The sequence below is a fragment of the Gymnogyps californianus genome, chromosome 12 (genome assembly GCF_018139145.2).
Source record: "Gymnogyps californianus isolate 813 chromosome 12, ASM1813914v2, whole genome shotgun sequence".
Classification (NCBI taxonomy): domain Eukaryota; kingdom Metazoa; phylum Chordata; class Aves; order Accipitriformes; family Cathartidae; genus Gymnogyps; species Gymnogyps californianus.
This window is the reverse complement of record NC_059482.1, coordinates 13,734,731-13,762,293: the sequence shown is the minus strand read 5'-3', so window position 1 is coordinate 13,762,293 and position 27,563 is coordinate 13,734,731. Positions and strand designations below refer to the sequence as shown.

General features: G+C 42.8%; 1 protein-coding gene across 2 annotated transcripts in view; it reads left to right on the top strand.

Annotated features, from left to right (window-relative positions):
- The window catches only part of URI1 (URI1 prefoldin like chaperone), a 42,906-nt gene extending 32,638 nt beyond the window's left edge, over positions 1-10,268 (top strand). For both annotated transcript variants that reach the window (XM_050903998.1, XM_050903999.1), the window contains 7 exons: positions 1-81; positions 299-359; positions 3,435-3,615; positions 4,199-4,466; positions 5,045-5,187; positions 6,857-7,118; positions 9,447-10,268. The exon at positions 1-81 is cut by the window's left edge and continues 11 nt beyond it. In XM_050903998.1, the coding sequence (XP_050759955.1) occupies positions 1-81; positions 299-359; positions 3,435-3,615; positions 4,199-4,466; positions 5,045-5,187; positions 6,857-7,118; positions 9,447-9,635 (1,185 nt within the window). In that variant the 3' untranslated portion in view covers positions 9,636-10,268. The remainder of the gene's footprint in view (positions 82-298; positions 360-3,434; positions 3,616-4,198; positions 4,467-5,044; positions 5,188-6,856; positions 7,119-9,446) is intronic.
- Positions 10,269-27,563: the final 17,295 nt, after the last annotated feature.

The window sequence follows — 27,563 nt, the reverse complement described above, 5'->3', positions numbered from 1 at the left end:
GCACTGGATGATTTGCAAAAAGTCATGAAGAATTTTGAATCACGAGTTGAGTTCACAGAAGATTTGCAGAAAATGAGTGATGTAAGTATCTTGTTTTGTTTCAACCTAATTCTGTAATATTTTTAAAAATCGGGAAAATGATGGATATTCAGATTGATAAAAGGGTATAAATAATGTAGTCATTCCTGTCTTGCATATCGCTGCATTTGCGTCTATGCGTTATTTTAAAAATATCTGGCCTGTTAATAAGCATAAACCAGTGTATTTAATAATCCTAACTTTCCATCTTTCTAATTAGGCTGCAGGTGATTTTGTTGACATAAGAGAAGAAATTGAAGATGATAGCATTGAAACAAAAGGTAAATGATTTAATAATAAACATATGTCTTGAAATACTAGTAAGCAAAATATTCCTTTTGTAGGATTAGTACTCCTTAATGTGGAATTGACTAAATTATTTCATTTCACTGTATCTTTTACATTAAAAAAATTGCTTTATTCAAATTAAAAATTATTAATCTGAAGGTAAGATGGATTTTGTCCCTCAGTTTCACTGTGGGATTCTGTGTTATCCCTTCGTAGCCATCAGCTAGAGGTATTTGGGAGATTTTTTTCTTTGAAGAGTCTACATTGGGAGTTTGAAGTTTTCCAGAAGAAGAAAGGTAGAAAATAAAATAGGCTGGCTCCTGGAGAGAGAACTAGAGAAGACATTTTTTGCATGAAAGTGTGAGTTTTACAACAGAAGAAATACTAGAGAAACTCAGGCTCTGCCTGTTATGGGGGAAGTATGTGAGCAGTGTCAGCAGGGAGGGGAAGAAGCACGGACAGGGATGAGACATAAACGGACAATGTAAATGTTGTCATCCACTGGGGCGTTTCACTACTGTCGGTGAAACAAATGCGAAAACAATCTCAGCATGCAGGTCTTGCAGATGTACTGAAGCAGATACTTGCTGAAGGTTTCTGGGGAGGACACTGGCAAACACAGATAGTTGTGCTGAGGAATTGGATAATTTCTGTGCTATCTGAAGTGGTGCTTGATAGGTAAGACTCAGGCAAAGTTGGAGGAAGAAGTAATTTTACAGTCTGAAAATAGCATCACTTGGACATTTTGAGAAGGAGTGGTAGTTTGTGATTTGCAGAGTGCTAAGCTGGGCAGTTCAGCATTCCATTTTTCTGGAACAAATCACAATATTCTTTATATGCCAGGGCTGACTAAGGGGGTGTCTCTACTATGGGTAGATGTCGTTGCAAAACAGGAGGAGTAACATTCTGGGAAATGTATCCCATTGTCAGTGTTAATACAGCAGCATGCTGTGGATGCCAGGTCAGCCTTTGTGCAGCTTTATTGTATCCTAAACTTTCATCGTCATTATTGTCCTCTGAAATCATCTTAATTTTTGCTGAAAATCTGTAAGTGGGAATTACATACGTTTTCTATCAGCACCAATCTGTACTGAGATTGAGAGAGAAGTAGCTAAAAGAACAACTTAGCGATTATTTTGAGGCAGCCTGGGCTTCATCAGCCTAGGAGTTGGCTAGGTTTTGTTCACATGGAAATGGGCTGTGTCTCTGAGGAAGGCAAAAACAAGTATCCTGAGCATCTCATTGGTTTATTGCTGACTCTCCATTTTTTTGGATTTTAATATTTCACTTTTTTTGGTTAGTGTATGAAGTTAATGGTGGTGCTTAGTAGTAACAGTGAGTGAGCAGAGTGGATATTGGAGCAGCAAGTGGTTATCATCTGTTGTCTTTGAGATCTGACCTGGTTTCCTAACTGACAGAAGTTTTGTTAGAATTAGGAGGAAAAACCACTGGCATGTTGAAGTGCTTGCTAGTGTTCAGGAAGCCATGTGCTTACCTTAGTAGTCAAGTCAGTGGTTAATACTGAAGGGTAACAGAAAGAAATCAGGAGGGCACAATCTGAAAATCAAATTGAAATAGATTGTTAACTAATCCTTCCAAATTTTATTTATTAATTTTGTAATTATACCAAATGAAATCCTCACAAGCTACTCTGATTGCTTGGCTTACCTCAATTTATATTCAAATCTCAATAAAATACATTTCAGCGTTTCTTAATGAGATGATGAAAAATGCTGTGGACGAATAGGGGACACATTCCAACATTACTTACAGTCACCTGTTTGCTTTTTAATGTTGCTATTGAATTGTATTTAACTCAGGATTAAAGTATAAGCTGACATATTTGAATAAGGATATCTTAAAGCTATGAGTTCTTAAAATTCTGAAAAAAGGCCACACAATTGGTTAATAGAAAGAGATTTTAAAACTTGAAGGATGCTGAATAACGAAGACATTGTATTCCTGTCGATTGGATGCACAAATGCATCCATCATGCATAATGACCCATAGAGATACTGGAGTCCCACTGTACAGACAAAATGTTGGGTGTATTTGTGGCAGTGATGGAAGGGGAAGGGTACTCACTCCTGTAAAGACGTGCAGATGCTGCCTGGGGGGTGCTGATGGGCAGAGAGCGGGGAACTTCCCTTGGGAACCTGCCTCGGACCGTGCAGAAACAGGCAGTGCCCCCAGGGGAGAAGGGGTATTAAAGAAGCAGTCCTGCCCTTCACACAGACAGGGCTAAAGCGTTAGTATTGTTGGCAGGCAGTTTGTTCCCTATGTGCTAGACAGCACTCAAACAGTAAAAAGTATTCCCCATCCTCAATGGATGCACGATTTTACTAGGTAGCAAAGCTTTTAACTGCCAGCAAGAACTTGTCGGTGACTACCGTTTACTCACAAGTGTATATCTCAGGTCACCTCTGAAGGGTGACCTAGGGGTTTATATTTATTATTTCTGAAAGGCAGGTTTTGTATGCTTTTCAGAGTGGGTCTTTTTCACCAAAATAAGTGATGCATAATGACTGGATTTTGGTCAGATTTTCCAGATGACTCTTGAGATCATTTTTAATGATCTTCATTGTAAATTAAAAAAAAATACAACCCAAACCAAAAAGGCTCTGCTCTTTAAATATAGATGACTTTGTCCAAAATGAGCTAAGGTATTTCCCAGTTAATAAAAGGTGCTGTTAATGGGACGGTGAGCAAATGTCACATTCACATGTTGGTATCTATCAGAGCAAATCAAAGTCTACTGTTTGGCACAAGAGGTAAAAAGCCCCACATCGTAATAAAACTGTCATAGGATCAGTGTCTCCTGCTTTGTAAATAAACATCTCTGCTTTGCCTCGGTATTTCTGTAACATCCGGAGACTATTATCCTGTGCTGGTGCTCTGGTTCATTGACAGTTTCACTTAAACAGTTAAACAGTAATTTGAAATGGAAAATGTTCTGCCCATATTCCTTAATTCCTTTGTGGTTTTTTTCCCCCCAATATTTTTTGTTGGTTTTTTGTCAGTTTTTTGTCAGTTGCTTTAGTAATTGCATCTTATTGTTTGTTACACAGGAAAATACCGAACTGCTCACAAACCTCATTCAAAGCCAAAAGTATCAAACGTTTTTGAGGTAGATTTTCCAGCAAATGGAAGTGACACAAAATCAATGGGCCATTTTCAGTCAGAGGAGGAACTGTGGGCCCGCTTAGAAGAGCTCGAGAGACAAGAAGAGATACTTGGTGAACTTGACAGGTATAGCACTGCTGTAGCACAGGCAGGTGTGGAGTTCAGAAACCTATAGGTGTGTGATTCTGCTTGTACACAAAGGATCTCACTGTAAGTGCAAATAGCTGACTAGACTGATGCAATTAAAATTATAATAGGTGGAAGAAGGGTGGAACATGAACAAAGCATGCACTGCAAGGCCAAAGGTGCTAATATCTGCCTCTGTGCAACCGCGGCAGTCCAGCATTATAGTGTTTTTTCTTTAAGATGATAGAAAAGGGGGAAGTAAAATCCATTTCCCACAGACTAGGAAAATCCATCGTTTACACTGTAGGAGTTACACATTTAGTGTTTAATGACATCCTTAGATCTATTCTGATCCTAAAGCAATACATATGTCATTAGCCAAAATGTCACAGTTTCAGTATTTCCAGTTGACATGGAAAGTACATAGTTATTCTTATAGAGTATAAAAAATGTTCCACAATCTGGCTAAAAATATAGTACCTGGGTAAAGAAATTATGTACAGGCTTGTTCATTATTTTGTATGCCTGTGTCTCTCAAGAGTATGAATTGCCTCAGTTCAGTTAGATATTTTTCATTTCATAGGATGCCTGATACAGTTGAGACAAATGGAGAAGATACCACCTCCTCTGAAGAGGAGAAAGAAGATAAGAGGACAGATCTGAATGGGACGTATAGAGCAGAAGACTGTATTACTCAGGGCAACTTCCATAAAGAAGTAACAAATTCAGACTTGTTTGGTGGCCAAGTTAATGGCTCTACTTACTATCAGAGTGATGATGAAGATGACGTAGATGTTGGAGATAACTCTGTTCCAACTATTTTTTTCTCTCACACTGTTGAACCTAAAAGGGTTTGTACTTTATTATTTTTATCTTTCTCTCAAGAGATTGCATAAAACATATATACCATATCTAAAATAGAAAATTGTAGATAATGTAGATAATGTAGAATGCTAACTGTAGGTGACATTTATTTGGATTTTTTTCGAATGCTTGAAACCCACTGTTTAAATCCTGCAGTTTCAAATATGGTATTAAAAAAATGATGTTCAAATGTATACCTTGCTATTCTGACTTCCGGCTGTTGTAAAAGGTAGTATCCTGTCTAGGAATTTTTAAAATTACTTTTTACTTGACTTGAAATGGACTGTTGAACAGCTTAGCTGTTGAGCAGAGTTTGAATAAGCAGATTGTCATATATTATATGCAAAATCTGTGCACATTAGTGCAAAGAAATGTCCCAGCCTAGCGCAAGTGGTAAAGAATAAACAGTTCACACTATGAATGTTACCATTCATACATTTGTTTAACTTACCTATGCTTCGTAGTCCCCAACTGCTTGGATAGGAGAATGTCAGAAGTCAGTTGATCTGCAGCCTGGTGACTGTTGATTTTGTGGTCTAGACCATCATTTGTGTTCAATTTTCAGGTAAGAATAAACACAGGAAAAAATACTACTTTGAAATTCAGTGAAAAGAAAGAAGAGGCCAAGCGTAAAAGGAAGAACAGCAATGGCAATGGCCATGCAACTCCAGAACTGCCTAACATCAAAACCCCAGCAGACATTTACCGGTGTGTAATTTATAGCATTGGCGCATGAACTTTCCCCTTAGCAGACCTTCTCTTTTCATTTCTGTTCACCTATAGTATGAAACTGAGCCTACTATTTCCTGAAAGAAACAGCTGGAACTGAATTTACTACTTAAAAATGAAAGTTTGTGGCTTCTGCATGGTTGCCGTGCTTTCATATCCATAAAACATTTCTGAGCTTAAAATTTCCTTTTCCAACTAGCAATTCATCATTTATCTGCTTTTTCAGAGCTGCTGAAATTGAGGTAAATTTGCCAGTACATATCATCTGCATAAAGGAATACAGCAGTTACGTTATGTATTCTGGTTAATTCCATGTCATTTGCTTCTGTGTTTGTTTTGAAACATAACTGACTGGATCTATCACTTGTAGTACCCTTCCTTTCCCAGTTACTAACTGCTGGTTTTTGTCTCTTCCTTCCAGTATCTTCAGAATATATTCAGGTCTTTGTTTGCATAGTTCCTCTTGCATTCTCTCTCCCTGACTTTAGTCCATCTCTGTCTCTATTCTCTGTAAAAAGAAGTGCTCACCTGTAGAAGACCCACACTCAGAGAGCTTGAAAAACAGCGTTGGGCTTAGAAGACTGTATAAAATACTAAACTAAGGTGATGGGAGAGTTAAAACAAGTATTTAGGTTTGTGAAGATGAACACAGACACCTGTTTGATTGATTGATCAAGTGCTTGTGAAAATCACACTGCATTTGTATGTCGGTGTATTCAGGCACCTAAATATCTTAAAAAATGTGTCACAAAGTGTGAAAAGTTAAAACCCATCCTGTAATTACAGTTGCTGGGGCTGAAGATGAGGTAAACGGTTCTTTCATGGTGCTCTCCCTGAGCTCTGCAAAGGAACTCCATCTTCTGTAGAGATTTGCAAGTGTTCCCATGAGTGCCTGATGAATAAAGCTGTTAAGAAACAAGTAGCACCCTTAAAACTCATCCAGTCATTGGGCTCCTCCTTTATGAGTTTGATAAAATGGGCACTGTCTTCTAATGCCACTCTTTCTCCTCCACCCACCCTTGACTTCTTTAAGTCATGGAGATGGAGTACAAACTGTAGGAAGAGGCCTCTATCAGTTTACAGTCTGTTAATACTTGAAAAGTGTCTTCGTGTTCATCTGATCTTAAAAGGTGATTTTTAATTTTTTTTTTTTTTTAACTGAAAGCAGAAGATTATGGCACTTGTCAGGAAAAAGCTTCATCCTTTCCATGTGCAACGAATGTTTCAAGTATTTGTTTTTATATTCTACATTTGACAAGGACTTCAATCTAGAAAACCTTCCATCATTGTGATCTTCTGTTTCTCTTTACAGAAACAACTCTGACAATTCTTTAGTTTACCTTTTTTCTAACTTTTTGTAACTCACACTATTCTGTTTTCTAACACTTTTCAAAGGGCTATACATTTTCTGCTGAAAGAGGGTACCAACTTAATGGTTGAATAAAGGGCATAACAGTGTTTGCTCTGCAGAATTGATTCTTGTACGTTGGTAAATAAAATGCCTCTAAAGGTACGGTATTGTAATTCTGCAGCAAAAAAATTGGAAAAGCACATCATAATTAATTTGTACAAAAGACAAAGCAAGATCACTGTAAATTTGTCATCTGATCCTGAAATGGTTTATTAAAGCTAACATTTTCCTTTATAGAGTCTTTGTTGATGTTGTGAATGGAGAATATGTCCCTCGTAAATCAATTTTGAAGTCTCGAAGCAGAGAGAACAGTGTTTGTAGCGATACCAGTGAGAACAGTGCTGCTGAGTTTGATGACAGACGAGGAGTTCAGAGGAGTATTAGCTGTGATGAAGCTACTCAGAGTGACAACAGCGAAGGCATACTGGAGGAAGAGGAGGAGGAGGGGCAGCAGCAGCAGCTACCGAAAAAGCTTCCTCCCTCTTCAGAGACAACCGAGGTACAGTTTTTAATTAATTATTGATTGTTAGCAGGGATAAAAATGAGAAATCTAGTGACTGTAGTTGCCTATACCATCAGTTTGATTTCTTTAAAATAATTTTCTAACTCCTACCTAGTTTGCTTCAGAAGGACATTATCAGGTGACAAGCTTCTGTCATATGCATCCTAGGGGCAGAGGGGAGGAGACGAGTCAGGTGGCTTCCCCGAGACCTGAAGCTCTTCCGTAAAGATCTGACAAAGTAGTCACTTGCTGGTGTTACTGAAACCAGTGTCATGTCTACTGGGTCGTCCTGAAGATTTCACTGGAGGCTATATAGCAGGGTTAAAAAAAAAAAAAGAGAAAAATCTGTGCTTCATAGTTGATGAGAGGGAAGAGTTGATTCTCTGTAACCTGTGTTGCACAGCTACTAGACAGCTAGTTTCCAGGTGGTGGTTTTAAGTTTTAAGACACACAAATACCAGCTGAGTTATTATTTGGACTTGCCAAAGGCAGAGGAATTGCCATGTGGAAGGAAGCATTACACCTCTACTCATCCTGTTCCAAACTAGGGCCATTAGTGATCCCAAACAAATCTATTTTCACACGTTGGGGAAGTTCAGGGCTTCATCATAAAGGAAAGAGACTGTACGACATAAGGGAAAATGTACAGTTGCTTAGTGAGTGGATGAGTACAAGAATTAAATGTAGCTGCTGCTCTGAAATTCATGGCATAGAGTATTCTTCATTTTTGTTTTGTAAGAACTTACACTAATTTTTTCAAACGAGATGAAACTGAGTTTTCAGTAGTTCTCAATGCAGTGGGCAAGTTCAATGAAAACACTATTTTTAGAAAAATTATTTTTGACAAGAAATGAATTCCTCATAAAAGCTATTGTTTATCATAATTTTTCATACAAACAGCTACAGACGAATCCAGGCAGGGTGTGAAGATTCATGGTGGAAGATCCATCTGTAGAGTTAGCACTTCACGTTGTATACTTTCTGGAATATATTTGCTACATTTTTATAAAACATCTAAGTACACTTCAGATGTTACCCATTAGTCCATTTTCTGAATATGGCATGATTATTCTCTACAATATAATGTATTTTCTAAGTAACTGAAGGAGAGTGAGCAAAACACTCCAGTTAGGCATGCCTTCTTAAATGCTGTTGTTTTGCTTTTGGTTGTTTTTGTGGGTGTTTGAAATACATTATTTCTCCATTACCATTTTCAACACACTAACCTTTTTTTTTTTTTTGTTTCTAATTTTACCACGATCTTCTTAGGTTGTATTTTGCTTACCTGTTTTTGAAAATGAGTGTGTTATTAGAACAGTGCAGTTGTGTACAGGCACGGCTTTAGGCGTACGTTGGCTATTGGAGCAGAAAACAAAAAACCACTGCTTTTTTGCAGGTCCTGCAAGAAAAGAATGGCTGGTTTGTTTTGCTTTGTTTTTCTTGGTAACTGAGTTATGAAAAAGCAGAACTAAGCATAGTTAATAAATCTGGTGTGCATTCCTTTGTGCCCAGTATGAGCATCAAACCTTGGATGTAAACTGCTTCCCCTTGTCCTTAGGCATTCTGAATTCTCTGTTTTCAATACATTGTAGGGTGATTTGTTCTTAAATATGTTTATGAAAAGTAGTTCTGAGCTGCTTTTTTTCCAACTGTTTCCAAGAATCACGGTCATTTCTTAGCAGAGTTAAAAAGGATTAAGTCATATAATTGGCTGCATATAAATTATCATTTTTAAACATTAAATATTTTTATTAGACCTTTTATAGAGAGAAATAGTTGGAAGCAAGTTTGCCATTCTCTTAAGTATAAATTGCTTTCACCATTTTTTGATCATATTTGGGAAGGAGAAAAGAACAAACAAAATATGTGCTTGCCAATTTGTTTGCAGTGTGTCAGCTTGATGCAATTAGAAGATACTAAGTCATAAAATATGACGTATGATGGAAATACTGACATACTCCAACTTTGCAAAATCTCTCCATTTCTTATCCAAAATGAAACTATATATTACATCAGCTGTTTTATTTCTTGAGCGTGTGTCAGTGAGGAAGCAAATTTTTAGATCATTTATGCAGTAGGAATGAGATTAAGTAGTACTTTTAAGACACTGTCTTTCATTCAGTCATCTTTGAACAAGCTATATTTTGAGGTTAATTACAATTTGGTTACTTATGCAAGGAACAATCATTGATCTAAAGATATTTCTTTACTTTTGATTAAAAGAAATAACAATCCTAATCAGGCTAATATAGGGTAATGACCTTATGGGCATAGCTTCCCATTTGCATTTTATTACCTCATTTTGAGTGTTCTCTTCTGTTGTAGGCATTTTCTGGAACTGTTATAGAAAAGGAGCCTTTGTCTCCCTCCTTAATACCACACCCAGTCATTGCTCACCCAGTCCTGCCTACTATTCTGGAGCGGAAATCAGAGGAAGTTTTGTCCGAAGCATCAGAAGAAACTACAAAGAGGATTTCAAAATTCAAAGCTGCCAGAATGCAACAGACTAACTAGGTCCTGCCTAGCCAGCCGAAGTTGGAGTACTCATGCCTAGTTTCACATTTGTTGAGATGATGTAAAACTGTATGCGTTACACCTAGCTAGTTAAAAGGGTGTCCTATGTTAATTTGGCATTGGTTATCTTTTCAATGTTTATTGGCAACATTAAAAAAAGAAGTTCAGTGTTTGAACACTTGAGTATTCATCTTACTTTGTCGATTTCCCTGTGTGCTGTCAGCACCTTTGTATATGTTTGCCTTATGATAGCAGCACTTGGGTTCTTTTTCAAAAACTGTTCCTTACATACATTGTTTTTGTGTTTAAACCTAAATACAGGCAGTTTTGTGCCAGCTGTGCTGTTCTACATACCATATGGACCATTTTAAGGAAACTTTTCACATTTCAAATAGATTCACCAATTATATTGCATTACTTGCTTTAGCGTTTTAAGACACACTTGTATTCACATTGCTGTAGGTTTTGCGACTAGGTGTCTGCTAAAAGTTTTTTTCCTTCTTTCAAACCTCTCTGATCTCTCACTGTACAGATCTATAAAACGCTGGGTTCATGTACATTGCAGGGAAGTTTCTTTGATGGAAAAGGGTATTTTGTAAAATTAAATTTTCAGTAAAAAAGCTGTGAAAGTTGTGTGTGTTTTGTCGCTTTACTACTAATTTGGAAACAACACGAAGAGGTTTTTATTTTGAACTTGCGTTTCTAGCTTGAAGTGTTTACTACCACATGGACATAAAAGCAGTCCATTCTTTTCTGCCATTGTGTTTTAACCTCCTGCTAATGAATGTCCATGGAAATTGAATGCTCTTAAGGAGAGAAGCATAAACTCAGACTCTGATTACAAAATCTCCTAGTTCTTTTGTATACTCAGAAAATATTGTAATTGTCTTGGGAATGCCCAGAGGGAGTCAGCACTAAGGAAAAATGTCTTAATGCTTCAACTTTATTTCAAAAATGCAGCAGCACTGCAGCACTCGGGGTACAGTTTTGTGTAGCCTTCTCTTGACTGAGAGCAATCCTGGCTTTAGGAGTCCCTGCCTGGCAGCTCCTTCCTCTCTTCTTGCCATCCCCTCCCTTGTGCTGACGCAGCTTTTGTTGGGGCCACCCCTTGAATGGTAATAGGCGATGGAACTGGGTTTAAAAAACAAACTACTGGGTTTGGGGTTGGGTTTTTTTGCAATAGTTGTGCGTGTTTTCTTGAAGCTAGTGAGTTTCCTAATCTCTTTCCTAGGCATGTCTGTATCAGCACAGTTAGAGGGATAGTGTGTTGAGCAAGGACAAGGGAAAATGTTGGCAGAGGTCACGGGGAGCTGGAGTACCTTAAACTGATGTTACTCTCCAGCTGACATCATCAAACCACAGCCTAAAAAGACTTGGGAGGTGTAAGGAAGGATTTGCTTTTGGCCGCAGTTCTGTGGCTTTGTAAACACGCAGCCTGAGAGCCACCAGCATCTGGTTTTCCAAATCTTGGCCATCCGTGAACAGGGCATCAGCTAATGCCGTTTCCTCACCTTCCCCTAAAATAACTGCGCCTTGCGCTCGTATCCTTTGCTCTCAGATCACAGCAGATTAGCTCATAGTGCAGCTTCATGCGTTAAAACAGAATCGCCAACTCCTCCTTTTTCAACACTTTTTTCTCTCTGTGCTTAAAAGGGAGGTGGAGGCATTGGGACTTCTTTTTCTAAGGTGACTTTTAAAAAAGGCTGCATTCCATCTAACTCTGATGTTCTCTGCTGTGTGTTTGGGAAGGTGGCGTAGTTTCATGGGCAGAAAATGCTGGCCAAGTTGTGTGGCAGCAGGAGGGCAAGAAGGGGCCGATAGCCGGGGTCCCTGCCCGGGGGAGCAGCCCACCAAAGCCGCGGGGCTGCGTTTTCCCCACAATACGGAGGAAATTGTGTTTTGCTGAAAGAGAAACTGAAGGGAAAGTTGTGTAGCCCTCCCGCGCCTGAACCCCGCCGGCTGGGAGTGGGCAATCTCCATTTTAAGCAGATCCTGAGAATCACGTTGAAAGTGTTAATGATTAACTTGATTCATGCTCAAATGCGGATTTTTTTTTTTTAAAGCATACTGCATTAGTACTAAAATAAGCCATCAATGCCAGTCCACCCTCTATTCACGGCTAAATATTTAAAGGAGGTTATTTATAGCTTCTTTAATGAATTCTTGGCTAAACAAAATGAAATTATGTCCTAGAAAAGTAGAAGCTATTTTGTAACCAGAACAGTGCAACTGTAAAATATAGTTCCATGAATATGTATTTTAAATAACAAGGGGTTGAGATCCAAGACTACCAGACATGGGTAATTAGAGGGAAAAGGAGAGAGAAAGAGAGAGAGAGAGAGAAACCCCTTTAAAAAGATTTATTTAGATATCTTCTGAAATACTTCCCACTTCTAGTTACTTCAACAAAACCAAATGCCCCTTGTCACCATAGATCAGTTTCAAACCAAAATTAATTCTTTGCTTGTTTTCTTTTTTCCCCCTCCCCTTTTTTCATGTCCCTGCTCACGGGAAAAAGTAGGATAAACGCACCTTGGGTTTTAATGAATTACAGCCTTGGTTCAGGGAAGCATCCTTACTCAGGAATGCACTTTGGCATGTGCTTATGTCTCAAAGATTTTGCAAAGAAGAATGGATTTAACCACATGCTTAAAACTAAGCACATGAGTGTTTTCCCTAATAGGGAGCCTGAATGTGTCTGTGCCCTTTCTGCAGTATATTTAATTGTCAGAGGTTTGCAAGCTGGAATGATCCTCCTTCTTCGGTCTCTTCACTTGGGCTTTACCGGTAGATTCACTGTGCAGTGCCTATAGCAAGAAGAAACAGCTATAGGATTTCTGGAGAATGTTTGCAAATGCTAAACAAAAAAATAAATCTACCAAAGCAGATAAAAACCTAGACAGCGTAAAAAAATCATCATGTGAAGGCCCATCTCAGCGAGGACTTAAAATTTGCTTTTTGTGCAACACTGAAGCCAACAAGTGGATGCAGATGACCACCAATGCACAGCTGAAGCAAACACTAGGATGAAGCAACGGTGCCCCAAACTTGAGGCACGTAGGGTTCCTGGTAGTAAATGAATCTGTCGAGATGAGTGTCTTTTTGCCCCCAATGCTGCAGTTAGTGATTTTATTCACTTAAATAATTATAAGGGTACAGTTTAATCAGTTTCTGAAACACCCTTGCTGGCTTTTCCTGCTGCCTCCGGAAGGGCTCCTCATCTGCCAGGGAGCGCTGCCGAGGGCTCCGGGCACAGGGGTGAGGAAGGGGGATTTCGTTCTTCCCCATGTGTCCCAGGAGGTTTTGCCTGTCCTCAGCAGGAAGGATGTGGCCCAGGCGGGGCTGGGGTGGCTTTGGCAGCCGGTCACCGGGGTGGCACAGGAATGCGCGTGCTGGAAGGAGCCCCGTCCCCAGCCCTGTCCCAGTGTCCCCAGCCGGCTCAGGCACAGGCGAGCAGTGCCAGCTGAAGTGCAACCAGGCACGACTTCACAGGCAGGTAGAAATGCAGCAGGAGAAAACAACAGGGAAAGGCATCGCTGCACAAGATTTCTTTGGTCCAAAATGAGAGTGGTGGCAGCAGCCTGCATGGGCACCGCACGGCCAGAGGGACAAGTCAACGTGCCCCAGCCATGCTGTGCCGTGCCCTGTCCCACTGCCCCGCAGCCACCCCACACAGCCCTTTGCAGGGCCATGATTGCATCAATTATGCACTGCAAATTAATGTGCTCCACTTCCATTCCTCATTGGGAGGCAGATTTGACTCTTTAATCTTCTCTAATTGGCCACAAGTAAGTTGGGCACCTGCCTGTACCCAGAGAAGGGGCTGCGTGGTGGGGATGCTTCCCCTCGGAAGCTGAGGAAATCCGGCCCGGAGAAGCTGAAGGGAAAGGCAGTGGATGTCGTGCGTTCAGCGCAGCCGGGTCTGTGCTGGTAGCTGCCGGCCTGGCCTGGGTCAGTGGAGCCTGCGACGTGCGTTTAGAGGTAAAGTGGATTTATTTCCCTCTCTCTCCTGTAAGACTAGTTGCACTTAGCACTTTTCATTGCTCACTTAGAGCATCTAAAGCAGCGGATTTTTGTATGTTTCAAGAGTGTCTAAACCAGCTGTTTTAGCTGTTCATTTTAACAAAGTGATTTATGTTGCAAAAAATGAGCTGGGATTAAAAGAAATCAGATGTGTGTATTTGGTATGCAATATTTTTGTATTACAAATAGCTCCATTCTAACCCACATTAACCCCATGATATGTGAATTTTGCCAACTCCCGCTGCGTCTTTTAAATCAAATCCAGTAAATCACTCCGAGTGTTCCAATTCCTAAACAAACTAGTCTTCCAAGAGGAGTCCTTTAACGCCGTGCGGCGAATTAGACAACCTAAGACAAATGGCGCATCGCTGCTGACGGTGGGGTCGAACGGATCAAAAGCACCCGGCACAAACCGGCGACGAACCGCCCCGCAGCACCAGGGCCGCCGCCCGGGAGCGGCTCCGCCGCCGCTGCCCGCCCGGTGCCGCGGCGGGGCCCTCGCGCTCGGCGCGAGCCCGCCGGGCTTTCCCGCGCCGCGGGGCCGCGCGCCAGGCGCCGCCGGGTGGGCTGGGGGGGCCGCGGGAAGGGCGGCGCGCGCCCCTGCGCGGGTGCGGGCGGGCGCGCGCGCTGCGCGGGGCCCGGCCCGGCCCGGCGGGCTGCAGTTCCCCGCGCGCGCCGGTAGGTAGCAGCGCTGAGCAAAAGCAACACCGGAAAGCTGCCAGTCAGTGATTATAATTTATTATTCATTTCTGTTATAGGTGGGGTGTGCAGACAGTTACAGTAATAATTACCAAGACTAGAGTGTTTCCTAGGCAACGGGGATTTTTTTCTTCATTCATGCTGTTGCAGAGAGTATGCCTGTAAAGCATGACATTGCTGTATTCGGAGGTTTGTTGCCCTCCTGCTGCTCCAGGTTTGAGGTTAGTTACAGCATCATAAGGTGCTCTCAAGCATAAAAAGCTCAGGCTGGGATTAAAGCACGCAGGGAACACTATCGCTGAGTCTTTCCTTCTACTGTTTCACTTTTAAGTAACAAGGTTATAAAAATGCAAATGCCATCTCGGGGTTGTTAATAACTAATATTGGGAAGAATTCCTGCAAGTTGTAAAACATTTTTTGTAAACAAAACCAAACCCAGGTGAGGTGGCTCCCTATATTTTACGACGGCCTTGTGAAAATAATATTTGCAAAAAAGAGACTTGCGGCTTGATCCAGCCTTGCAGTGTTTAGCGTCATAAATCAATGGGAACTGCTCCATGCAGCTAATGATAAGGTGGTATTTGTTGTTTATCCTGCTTTATGGTAATGGTTCGTGGGGAGGAGGGTGCCCGTGTCCTTCCTGAAGGAGCAGGAGTAATCCTTGATGTGGTAACGGAGTAACAGAAACCACATCTATTATCAGAGATCTATAAATGAATCATATTATCCTACATTTTTAGGCTTACTAGAGCGCTCATTTTCAGAAACTTACATCAAGCATTGTGCAAGGATGAAAAGTAGTATTTTTCCATCCCTGCTGTACAAGGCAGAGGGAATTCATGATGCAATCTCGCACTGAGATGGGGAATTTTACCCGTTAAAATTTTGAAGTAAGATGCTAAAGCATGATTACATCTAGAAAGATTGTAATCTGCTGGCGGTGTGCTCCTTTCGGAAGGATGGGCTGTGGATTAATGGGGCGACCCAGCCTGTGGCGTGCTCTGGGATCCCGGCTTGTCGGTACAGTTTGATCTCTTTGAGAGGTTAATGGTGATACTAAAACAAAAAATAAAACCAAAAAACCCTCCAAACCCCCGGACAAACAAAACCCTGATACATCATAACTCAGCTGCCCCGTGCATACAGCCAGCTCGGAAAAATCCACCGGCACGTGGTCCACCCCTCTGGTGTTACACCTGTGGAGACTGATCACCTGTGGGGATCGCTCGCCCACCCCGCCCCTGCTCGGGTGGCAAATCCCAGGTTTCAGGCCACGCTGGGCCGCTGGTAGCCGGTGAGGAAAGTCAGCGTCGGCCTCTCCCGGGCTGGAAAGGGAGGTGAGCATCCCGCTGTGCCCCAGGGCCGGAGCAGCCCCGTGGCAGCGAGCACCGCCGACGTCTGCAGCCAGCCTACAGATCCCAAACGGTTTTGGGCTCACCTGCGTGGGGCGAGCGGCAAAAATTGCCTCTGCCGCGGGAGCGGGGCCGAGCGTTGCAGCGCAGGGTGACGCTGTGTGTCCCGCTGCCGCTGGTGCTGCTCCGGGGCCGTGTGGGAGCCCCTCTGCAGCCCCCCAGAAGCAATGGCTTCTCTAACCCATGGCGTCCCCCAGTTTCCACTGCCAAAATGTATCCTACCTAGCAATCCCCACCTCGGTCCCTGCTGGGGCTGAGCGAGCACCCGGGGGTGCGGTGAGCGGTTGGGGCTGCATTGCCAGGAGGTGCCCGGGTGGCTGTCTGCGATACTTCAGTTTTCATCAATGCAAATCATTTACGCTAATTCCTTCAGGTTTGGATTTAAGTTTTAAAGAAAGCTTCAAGTTACCTCAAAATAGCTTAGTAATTATTTTAATAACTTGTATGAGCAGGAACAATACCCACAGTGTCAATTCTGGCTCGCAAAATGTTTTTTTCAACTATTCCGAGGAAAAAAACAGCGAACAGTTCAACAGCTTAAATACAAGCGAGTGGATCTCTGGAGATTAATCTGTCTGGTGTTCCTCAGGTAAAGACTTCTGCACAATTTAACAAAGGAAATAATTTTCCTATTTTTATAATGCATGTCTCTCTGTGGTATAAATTACTAAAACCACGCTGCTTATCCTCAGTAATGTTATAGATGCAGATAATTTACTGTGTATCACGTTATCAGTTCATTAAAGAGATGCAATAAAATCATTATTTACTAAGAAACAGCAACCCTTGCAATATCTTGTCAGAGAAATTGGCTGATGCAAGAGGATCATATTTAAGCCTATATTCACAATAGCCCTTTAAACATTTCATCTGCTTCCCACTTGAGTTGCGTGGAGGGAGCCGGTATTCCCGCAGCCCTTCGGCGGAGGCGGCAAAGTTGAGCGCAGCCCGGCCGGCCGCCGTGCCGGGGCCCGATCCGGCGGCGTCGCCCCCCGCTCCCCGGGGCACCCCGCGCCCACCGGGCTCGGCCCCGCTGCGCTGCTCCTGCCGCCGGCTCTACCAAAAGGTTGCCAAAATATTAAGGGAGGTTTAGGCATTTCCTACCCCATCCCCCTCTTCTCCTCTGCCTAAAGATTACTCTGCATCCTAGACAAAGGAAATATTTAAACTGTTAAATCTGAACAAAGATACAGTCTGCGTATGACTTCTCTGAAGCCCTATAAAAATTCTTTAAAATTGCCTATTCACTCAAATTTACTGAGTGTAGCAAAAATGTCAAAGGCATAAAGTCAGAGAAGATTGAATAAAATAATGCAGAAAGACAGATTAGTCATGCACAGACCCACACAGCCTTTCACAGCACACAATACCACTTTTTATTACCGCTCTATCTTTACAAAGACTATGTTCAATACATAGAGGATGATACATGGTCAGTCATGTAATCTGCCTTTGATTCCAAGACTCATTTATCTGAGCCCTTTTCACAAAGACATTGATGAGAGATTTCAGTGTTTTCAGTGCATTGTTTTATTTATCATATATAATGGCTGGTGGAAAAAAATAGGAATTATGTCACAGATCCTGCATAAAGGAGTTGTATAAAAGACTCTGTGACAAAGTTTGGTAAAACACATAGCGGCTCGGCTCAGGCGCGCTCTTTTTTCCCCAACCCTGTCCCCCTCCTTGAGCTCTTTGAATATTGACAGCTGTCAAAAGCCCTCGAGGAGGGACGCTGCCCGCCGCCTCTGCCTGCTCTCGCAGCCCTTGTGAAGCTGTCTGAAAATTACAAATTTTTTTTTTGTTTTTGCTTTTAAATTTGAGCAATATTTTAATTGTTATTTTTAGTGATCTGGATTTATTATTTATACATTCACCAAAGAAAAGAGTCAGTCACAGTTTTGTATCTTGCAAATTTAATAAAGAACAGCCCTTAAGATAGAATTTCTCAGCCTGCCAGGATTGACAAAAGCCAGCTAATGCAGAAATGTCAACAGCAAACCTCATCAGCAGCCCCACCATGCCTTGCAATCAAGGGAAAGCTATGGCTTTACATAAACAATAATATATAGCTATCTAAATATCTCTATGTGTGTGTGGAGACAGTACCCGAGACGCGGGAGGAGGAAGGGACGCGGCGCCCGGGCTTGGCACTGCCAGGTCTCCTCTGCGTGGGCGCCGGGGTGCTCTCGAGGGGAAGGGGTGAGGGCTGATGCTCATCCCATGGGACAGGGGGCCAAATCCAGCACTTGGATACACAGCGGTAAATCTGGAGTGAGCCCATTGGTGTGCTTGGAGTTGTTCCAGATTTACACTGAGCAAGTGGGGCTGCTTTGCCCTGTTGAGTCAGTGTTTTGTGGGTGCAGAAGATTCGTTTTCTCCTGTGTAGCGAGCGATGGGAGGTGGTTGGATCAACCCCTGCCCCCGCCCAAAATACAGCCAGGGCCACCCTGAGCGGGCAGCGCTGCCTGAGGGCAGGACCGAGGTTTTATTAAATACCAGAGCATTGGCTGGCGTGCACTTAAATCGCAGTCTTTCTTTCAAAAGGTCTTTCAAAAAGTGTCTCTGTGGTGTATGGCAAAGGGAGGTTTTCCCTGAAAGAAGGCAGACGTGACCAAAGGCTGGGGAAAGGAGCAGGCGAGCTGCAGCGTGTCGGGAGGGTACCATGCGAGAGCATCCCTCCCTGGTGCTGCAGGGCTGCGGTGCCCTGGACAGGGGCTGAAATAAGGGCCTGAACTGGGAATCAGCTGTAATTCCAGCAGTTTTAGACCCCAAGCGAGGTCTCTGAAGGAGCAGGCAGAACAGCTGAATTTTGAAATTATGTAGAGGCACTATATATCCAGATGTGAGTTCTTCTATAGGGCTGGCAGAGATAAATCACAGAGGTATCCTTGACAAATATAGTAGCTTCCACTCAGGGCACAGTGTTAACCCGCACTTAAGGCTGAGGCACATGATTTAATAGGGAGAGACTTCGCGGCTAAAGAAAAACCTCTTGAGGAAAAAAAAGCGATGGCGATGTCGGTGGAGTTGGGATGATTGTGCTAGCCCCAGGGGACGAACGCCCTGAACCCGCCATGGGGGTGTCCCTCGCGGGCTGGGGACTGGGGCGAAGAGGTGCCGGCTTGGCTCGGGCAGGGAGGGTGCTGCCGGTGGCCCCCAGGGACCCGCGGCAGGAGGGGGCCGGGATGCCGAGCTGGGACGGCCCAGTGCGTGCCGCCTGCAGCCGGCTCGGTCCCTTTAACCGCGGGGAGTGATGGAGAGCCCAAAGCTGCTGCTCTGCAAGGTCCCTATAATATAGTGCTGTGCAGCTGCAACTTAGATCGTGAGGAAAACAAAATGGGCCGACTGAAATGGAAACTTTTGTTACTTATAATGTTAATGAAACCAGTTTATCAGGCAGCGCAGAGGAAGTGGAATATTTAGTGCCATTTAATGTCTAATCATCAGCATTTCTTTGAATAAATCACATTACATTGTCTAAAACCTGAAAAGACGAAGCTGTAATAATTTTTAATATGTTGTAGTTTCATTAAAGGGACACCCTGTTTGCCATCTAGCCCTATGCGTTTTAGGGGAGGTTGTACGCAATGTAAAAGTGTATTCGGCGGTTTCTGACATGGCTTCGTGACACGGTGACTCGGCTTCGGCACGACCAAACCGCAGAGCTGTGTGCCAGGGGTCCCCCTTCGCTCGCAGGTGGCTGGGTGCAGCGTGGGTGCTGCAAACTCGTGGCCCGGCTGAAGGTTTGAGACGTGTCCTCAGGTTCTTTGGAGCTATACCCTGGTGCCATCAAGGCCTTTTATTTCAGCATAAACGCTTCCTTTCTCAAGGCTGAATCGTGCCCTTCCCATTTTCTCCCATAGCATCCCGGCATTGTCCTGCTGCGGGCTGGGGGGTTTGCATGTCCTACCTGCGAGCCAAAGAGCCTGTCCACCTTTTTAATCCACCAGCATGGCCTCGGCACCTCTCCAGCAGCCAGCTTGCCCTGCTGCCCCCCTCGGTGTCCTGGCTTGCCCCATGTGCCCACAGTCCCCCCAGGTGCCACCCAGGGCACGGCTGCTTGCTGCCATCCAGCCCAGCGCCAGGCACGAGCACTTCACAGCCCACGAAGGTCCAGTTCTTGCCCACCAGTGTCTTGCTCATTGCAACTTTTAAGTGAACTGCAATGAACCTATAAGTCATAATAAAATGGAATGATGACAGTTGTCTTTAAATCCATTGATTAATGGAAATACGGGTAGCTGGACACAGACTATATGGTTATAAATGGTGCTGTCAAAATAAAATAATTATTGTATTAATAAGGAAGCTGTTCGGCATTGGCCCTACTCTACCTCTAAAAATATTTCAGCCCTTGATGTGTTTTGTGTTTCACGATACATCATGTGTTTTCCCGATGAGCAGCTCAGTGGTGTATGTTTTAATACAATTACTGTTTAGCAATGTGAGTCCCTCAGATCCTGGTACATGCACTGCAGCTGCAGATGGATTTTTTTATTGACTTAATACTAGTCCTAACTAGATCCCGAAGATTGACTAAGTTGGTGGAGCACATACCACTTTCAAGCAGGAATGGGAAAAAACTAGCATATCTTATTGTACCTGAAACACTCTATGATATGTACTAAATATTATGACTACTGCGAGCCCTGCAATAATTGATTCACCCACACAGCCATTTAGTCTGTGAGCTGTTCGTTTTACAAATTCTACAATCTTTTAGAAATTCTTTCAGTGAAGAAGATTGCTGCCTGGCCTCAGATTCATTATGGTGATTGAATCCTCTTCAATAGAGAACTGTTTAAAGTGAGCACATCCCTGTGTGTCTCACTCAGAGTGAAGGCACATAGGTTAAAAGCTTGTCTGGGTGGCATAATTCACTGCTGCTGTGCCAAACAATCACATCTTATTGTGACCTTCATAAGATACAAAAAGGCAACAGTATGGAGCTAGTCTTTTTTTTTTTTTTTTTCCCTCTAAACCACAGCACAATTTTAGCTACCCAACATCTGAAGCTACCAGAATCCCTAATTAAATAACCAATTAATAATGTAGAATAGAAAGAGCTATTTTTTTCAGACACAAAATCATAATTAATCAGAGTACAAAAAGCTGCCTGTCTTTATATCAGGAAAATATAGACTAGGTATTTAAATATTCTAGCACACCTGAACCTTGGCCATCCGTCATTGTTATGACTTAAAACATCTCAGACTAAATTAGGTTTTGTTTGTATAGAGCAGTGAAAGTCAGATGGCTTGAATGACAAAATTAGAACATGCTCAAATCACTGAAACAAAACTGCATAAAAGGAAAGATGTGCAGGAGGAGTATTGCTCGTGTTAAGCTGAAATCCTTCTTTGTGGGATTTTTTTTTCTCCTCTCCTTAAATTATTGTTTGTAACAATAGGAAGCAGAGAACAGCTCCAGGAACTCTATCAGTGTTCTTTATATACATACCTTTTGGCACCTTTATATATTAAAAGAAATAATATTGTTGTGTATACCTGAAGCATAACCTCTGTTATTTCTACTTAGTCAAGGAAATGCCATAACAATGGATATTTTTCAAGGAAGAATATCTTTGAAACACAAGACTACAGTCATTTTGTATAGCACACAAAGGTCAGGTTTACCAGGAATATATTTACATCTTTTTTACATTCAAAAGTTGAGGCTTTTTCCCTTTGGAAGTTTGTGGTATATTTTGGTAAACCTAATCAAACAGGTTTTAATAAATATTCCAAGGGGTTTATTTTTGCACGCTTCGTACCTTAACCCCAACTATTCTGCACGGGCAAGAAAAAGTTCTGCTGTTTTGTTTGTGTACTAATACAGAGACAGAGAAGAATGGCTTTCTGGTCCCTAGGCTCGGGCAGCTGCGCTGCTGGGGAGCGGGACTGCTCCTGGCCGTGCCGGGGACCTCCCGTGCGAAAGCCTCTGCTGTAAAAATAGACACCACAACACGTAAATTGCTAAGTTTGGGCCAAATTCTGCAGCCCTTCATTGAGCAACCCTCTTGGTGACCTCGAGGGGGGATCTGCTCAATGAAGGGCTGCAGTATTTGGCCCTTTGTAATTGTTTCCAAGGTGTAATTGATGAGAGGCTATTAATGGCTTCCAAGTTTGATAAGTGTTTAACTTCATGGTTCTTGAATCTGTCTTGTTTTAAGCATGTCATAGGCCTTTTAACACCTTTTTTTAGGAGGAAATAGTTTTATAAATATGTGATGCAAATGCCTACATGACCTCCATGAGCAGCATGGGCTTATAGATATATGTGTGCACACCTGCAGACTCTATACAGTGGATAGAAATGAGTAGCTTTCCTTAGGCTGGTGCTGTATAGAGCAGGAAATTCTGTCTATCTCTTTATAGTTCAACATCTTACCACAAAGGATCTCTGTCCACATAAAATCTGTTATTATCCTCGTGATAAATAATTTTTGGTGACAGTTATAGTATAAAACTTTGTGCAGCGTTTTTTTATTGATAAAACAGCTATGAATCAACATACATGAACACAATAAAAATGTACAAAATATATGTATTATAGTTCAGACTTTGTCAATAGGGCATTACGTTGATCCGTTCTCTTTGGTGTTATTTGCAAAGCTGCAGTGAGCGTTTCACCAGCGATGCAAACTTTGTTGAATTGCCTTAAAAAAAAATAGTAGTGTTGGCTTGGGTTTCTGAAGCCCAACCGGGCTCGTGTCCTGTTCTTTGGAGTTGTGACTCTGCAGTAGGTTCGTGGAAACAGTACAAAGATGATGTCCAAAGACTATCTTAGATCATCTAACTTGCGCATATAGTGGAGGTGATGGAGGCATGAGATATGGGACAGCCTTAGAGGAATGAGACCCCATCAAATAAAATAATCAGCAATTAATAAAAAAAAAATGTGCTTCACATAACTTTTTTTTGTCCGAGTACATGAACGGGTGTGAGGAAGGTGGCCTTCACAGGAGTGGTTTGAGGCCATGCGGCCATGCAGCAGTGCAGAGCTGGGGCCATGTCATTGAGGTTGCTGAGCTGATCCACTGGGTGCAAAGCTTGGGACACGGTTTTGAAGAAATAATAACCAAAGAAGTAATTGCAAAAATGGTCTAAAATGCTGCATAGCTTTACCAAGCGTAGATTACGCCAGATGAAGCTGATATCTTTCTTTGATAAGATCATTGATTTTCTAGATAAAAGAAATGAAGTAGATCTCATCTCTCGCAGTAAAGTATTTGATACAGTGGCATGTGGGAAATTATTAAGACAAGATAAGTACCTGACAGCAAGACCGGGCAGGGAGACAGGGCTGGGTCATGCTGAAAGACGAAGCACCAGTCTAGGGAGAAGCCAATGGTTGCCTCTCGGGATCGGCCTCCAACCTGATCTTGAGGACAAGGGAACGTGCTGATGAAACTTGCTCATCACACAAAGCTGGGAGGCAACATTAATACAGGGGATGATCAACATAGCATACAGGGAGAATGGGGCACTTTCAAGGAGCAGAAGCCCGGGAAGAGCCATTCTGTCCTGCCGCCGTGGGAGGGAGGGGAGGGAAGTCCTGGAGCTGAGCCACCCATCTCTAGTAGTGAAAAGGGAAGACCTGGTGGAGTCCATGGCCACGAGGGATTTTAAAGCTGGTAGAGATAATGGACACCTTAAACTTTTGCCTGTGAAAAACTTTGGAGAATATCTTACCCAGTGGAGTTTCCTGATGCCATTCAGCTCTAATTTCAGTTTTATTATTCTCTAACATCTCATCAAATAAACAGTTGCTCTGATCTTACCTTACTTATGTGTAGAAGTAGCCGATGATAACGGTGTAGGGCGCTTGAGATAGGAAGTAGTCAAGTGAAATGATGGAGGGAGCCACACGCCCCTTTTCTGAAGTCTTGATGTTTTCTCTACAGAGAAACAAAGAGCTGTCACTCACTCCAGCACAGAGAGCGCAGGAGGAGGAAGCCCAACTGCAGTTAAATAAATAAACACGAATATATATATGCATGTGCATTCCCTATGCATGGGTACCTCGAGGGAGCCCTGATGCAGAGACCTCTCCTGGTCCCTGCTGTCCTTCACGGAGTGGTCTCTGCAGCCCATGAAGCTGGCATGCCGCATGTGAGCAGATGGGGCACGTTTCCCTGTGGGGACGTCCGTGGGCCCCCCCGTCATCTCCACACCCCCCTGCTGTGCCCCATCCCTGGCTGGGGCTGCCCCGTTGCCCCCTGCCCACACCCCCATGAGGGTGCAGCAGCGGCGGGAGCCCAGGCTCTGCGGGTGAGGAAAAGAAATAATTTCGTTTCTAAATTGGGATTAGACATGATTGCAGCCGAGCCGCAAAAACTCTCAGGCCAAAAACCACAGAAATTGGGCATGTTGCTGAGCGGAGCCCATTGAGAATAGGAGGACGATATATAAATACTGGCTCTCTGTGGTTGTGGTGCCTTGCTCTTATACTACAAGTATTTGTGTGTTAAAAACAGTAAGGACAAGACTTCTGAAAATTAGGATTCTATGTCAAACTGTCAATACCCACAAGCATGCAGCCTTTCATTAAAATCTGTTTGACATTTTTGTTATGCGCAGAGAGCCAAAAAGATGCCAAAAGGATGTGATATTTGTGATCACATTCTCCTGCTAATACAAGACACTGCAAAGACGATTGTATTAAAAAATTCCTTGCAAAAGGCTGAGCAGTTAAAGAAAAAAAAAGTAAAAAAAAGAGACAAGTTGAAAAAGAGAGTTATGTGCAGTGTAGGAATTCGGGATGTGCTCCTTGGGCGAAGCAATGGCAAGTAGCCTTTTTAGCTCTTTGTAGTCAAGTGAAATGATAAGCAATCTAGTAATTTCAATTTTCCACAGAGGTCTTCAACCCCCAAAATGTGCAAAATTTAATCATTTTGGGAAAATCATGTAATGATCATGTCATGTGACCCGGGCAGAAGAGATATTATTTTGTCACAACAATGTGAGTAAATTATCTTACTGGCAACTTGCTTAAAGGTCACGGAGATCATCTGATGCACGAGATGGAAATTTCTCATGCCAAAACAATATTGACAGCTTATCAAGCAGGGAGGAAAGTACAATGATATAATAGAATGTAAGGTAAGATAACACTTGCTACTGACGGTAGAAAATATGACATGGCATTTCAATTTTAAGGTTATAGGCAGGATGATATGGTATAGATGCTTGGAGGCATAACAGGGCAACTTGCCTGCGGATAGGCTAAAATGAATGCAATATTGTAGCTTAACGTATAAATATATAATATATATTGGATATTAAACACAAAACATGAAGAAAGAGATATAAATAGTTGTACCAAAGGAGGGAAGGAGAAAGGCCTGCACCTGCCTGGATGGATTCTCCTTGTACCTGCTGCCAGCTCAGTGAAGTTGCTCTGACCAGACTCAAAAGATTTGCGTGGCATTGCTCTCTCTTTTCTCTAATGTTTTGGTATTTGTAGGTTCCTGTTGCTTTTCTTTAATTTTACTCCCTGACCACACTCATCTTTCTGTTTGTAGCTGTAATACGGTGCAGAAAGTGAATGGCCAGGAATCTATACAGTATTTGTATATATATAGTATATGTATATACATAAACAACAGAGATTTGAGCCCTGAACAGGCCATTAAAGGTTTCCCACCTTGTTTTCAACGCTGAGTTATAATGCCAGCTGAAAAAAAAATTAGGAGAGAAGAAGAATATTCATTGAGGATCTGATACGCATGAATGGTCACAATCTTTCTTAATCATGTGTTTGAGTGCCTGTCCTTGCTGCATCGGCCCTTCATGCCAGGACTGTTGCTCCTCTCGCTTTCGGCATGGCGAAGTGCGGTGACACCCAGGCACTGCCTGCTCTGCGACAGCACGGGCACTGGAGATAGCCAGCGGGAAATGCACTGTACTGGAGAGGAGTCTGTTAGGGCTGAGAAATCTGTTTCTTGTCTGCTGTAACAGATTGCCTGGGAGGCGGCACCGTACCTGCTACCCGAAGGTCATTACTCAGGGGGAGCCCTGTTTTAAAAAAGCGCGGCGTCAAAAAGCGCAGAGGAGATAAATCAGAGCAGATCGGGGATCTCTGCACGTGCCTGTGTTTCTCCATGTATTTGTATTTGGGCCTGAATCAGGATATTTCAGGGTATGACATTTCACATCCATGAATGGGCAACGTAATCCTATTGATGTATTCACTCACTGTTTTTTCTTTTTTTCAGCTCTTCTTAACCCAAATGAAAGATATACATTATTTATTTTCCTTTCTGCTCTCATCAGTGGCAGAAAACTAATTTACCCCCGCTGAGGAGAGCCCCTTCCCGTGTTTGTGTGTGGCACTCGCAGTCAGGGTCCCACAGACATCACGCTTTTTGGCATGAGGGTTTCTAAGGGCTCCAGCCTCAGCCTCTGCCGCCTGCCTGCGGCTCGCCAGTCCCCGACCCTCACTTCCATGGGCCCCATTAGACCCAAGAAAATTATTTTGGTGCTATGCTGGAAGGATGTGCTGGGTCTCCATTGAAAGGCAGCAGTTGTGCCTGTGTTAAAGGGGATGGAGGCAGCCAAGACACAGCTGTGTGTGTCTGTGGGCAGTGCTGGAGGGTGCGGGTCAGCCCGGTGCTCCCCGTGCCCGGCCAGCCCTGGGCATCATGGAGAGCGAGAGTCTGGATGGGTCACATCTGAAAAAGTGATCAAAGAATATGGCCAGTGGCGGGTCGTTACAATGTTCTGCAGCTGTTTGTGTGGTAGGTCCTTGGGACTTTGAAGATCTTAATTTCTCAGAGGGAAAAAAGTTACCAGAGAGGTTTCCTCCACAGGTAGTTAGTCATAATGAGCTATAGAAATATTCACCATCCTTTATATTGTCTTCAGAGAGAATCAAGACGATCAAATCAAGACATCAACAAAATCAACAGGACTGGAATTCCTGAAGTGGCTGTTCAGAAAAGGTTGATTTGGTTGGCAGAGTTTCACTATTCTTGAGTTTGGCTTTGAGTTTTGGGCTCCAGCATAGCTGGGGATGGGAAGAGGAGCTGCTAGACTTTTGCAGTGGAAGATAAAGAAATACAGGGCTCAGATAAAATGCACTTGCCTCTCCAGGATCAAATGAGATCTGAATAAAATTTGGTTTCTTTTGGCTGTGGGATTTTCAGATCCTTTGCAAAGTACAGTCAATTTCTCAGTGAAGAAAACAAACCCATGTGCTTGGTTTCTAGTTTTTTTTACAAGACTTACATAGCTCCATATTCTGTCAAGCAAGTTTGCATCCCCGCAGAAGGACTGTAGCCAAATATAGTCAGTGGTGTATTATGAAGGTCTTCTCTGCTCAAAACCTAATTGAAGCCTTGGACAGGGGTAGCTGTTCTTACAGGTTTCCAGTATTGCATCTTCAAGAGTCAACTTGCTGGGAGCAATGCGCTCATTTGTGTAAGGAAAAAGATCCCTTAATGTGCTATTAAATTAAACAATGTCACTGCTATTGCAGTAGAGCTGAGCGAATAATCCATAATGAATAATTTATTCAACAAATTTAGCTGCTTTCTCTGCTCACAGACTATCTGGAGACAGATCACAATTCCCTCCAATTTACTTATTATTTGAAATTACTGATGGATAGCTTTGTAATTAAAAAAACAACTCTGTGTCTTGATCACAAACAACTGTGGGTGTCTGATCTTCGTTAGTCAAGGTATGTGGGCTGGTTGTGATGGGTCAGATAAATCACATGATATTGTTTCTGCCTGCTCATTGGAGAAGCCTACAAGCATGTCTGGCATGAAAACACAAAAAATTCT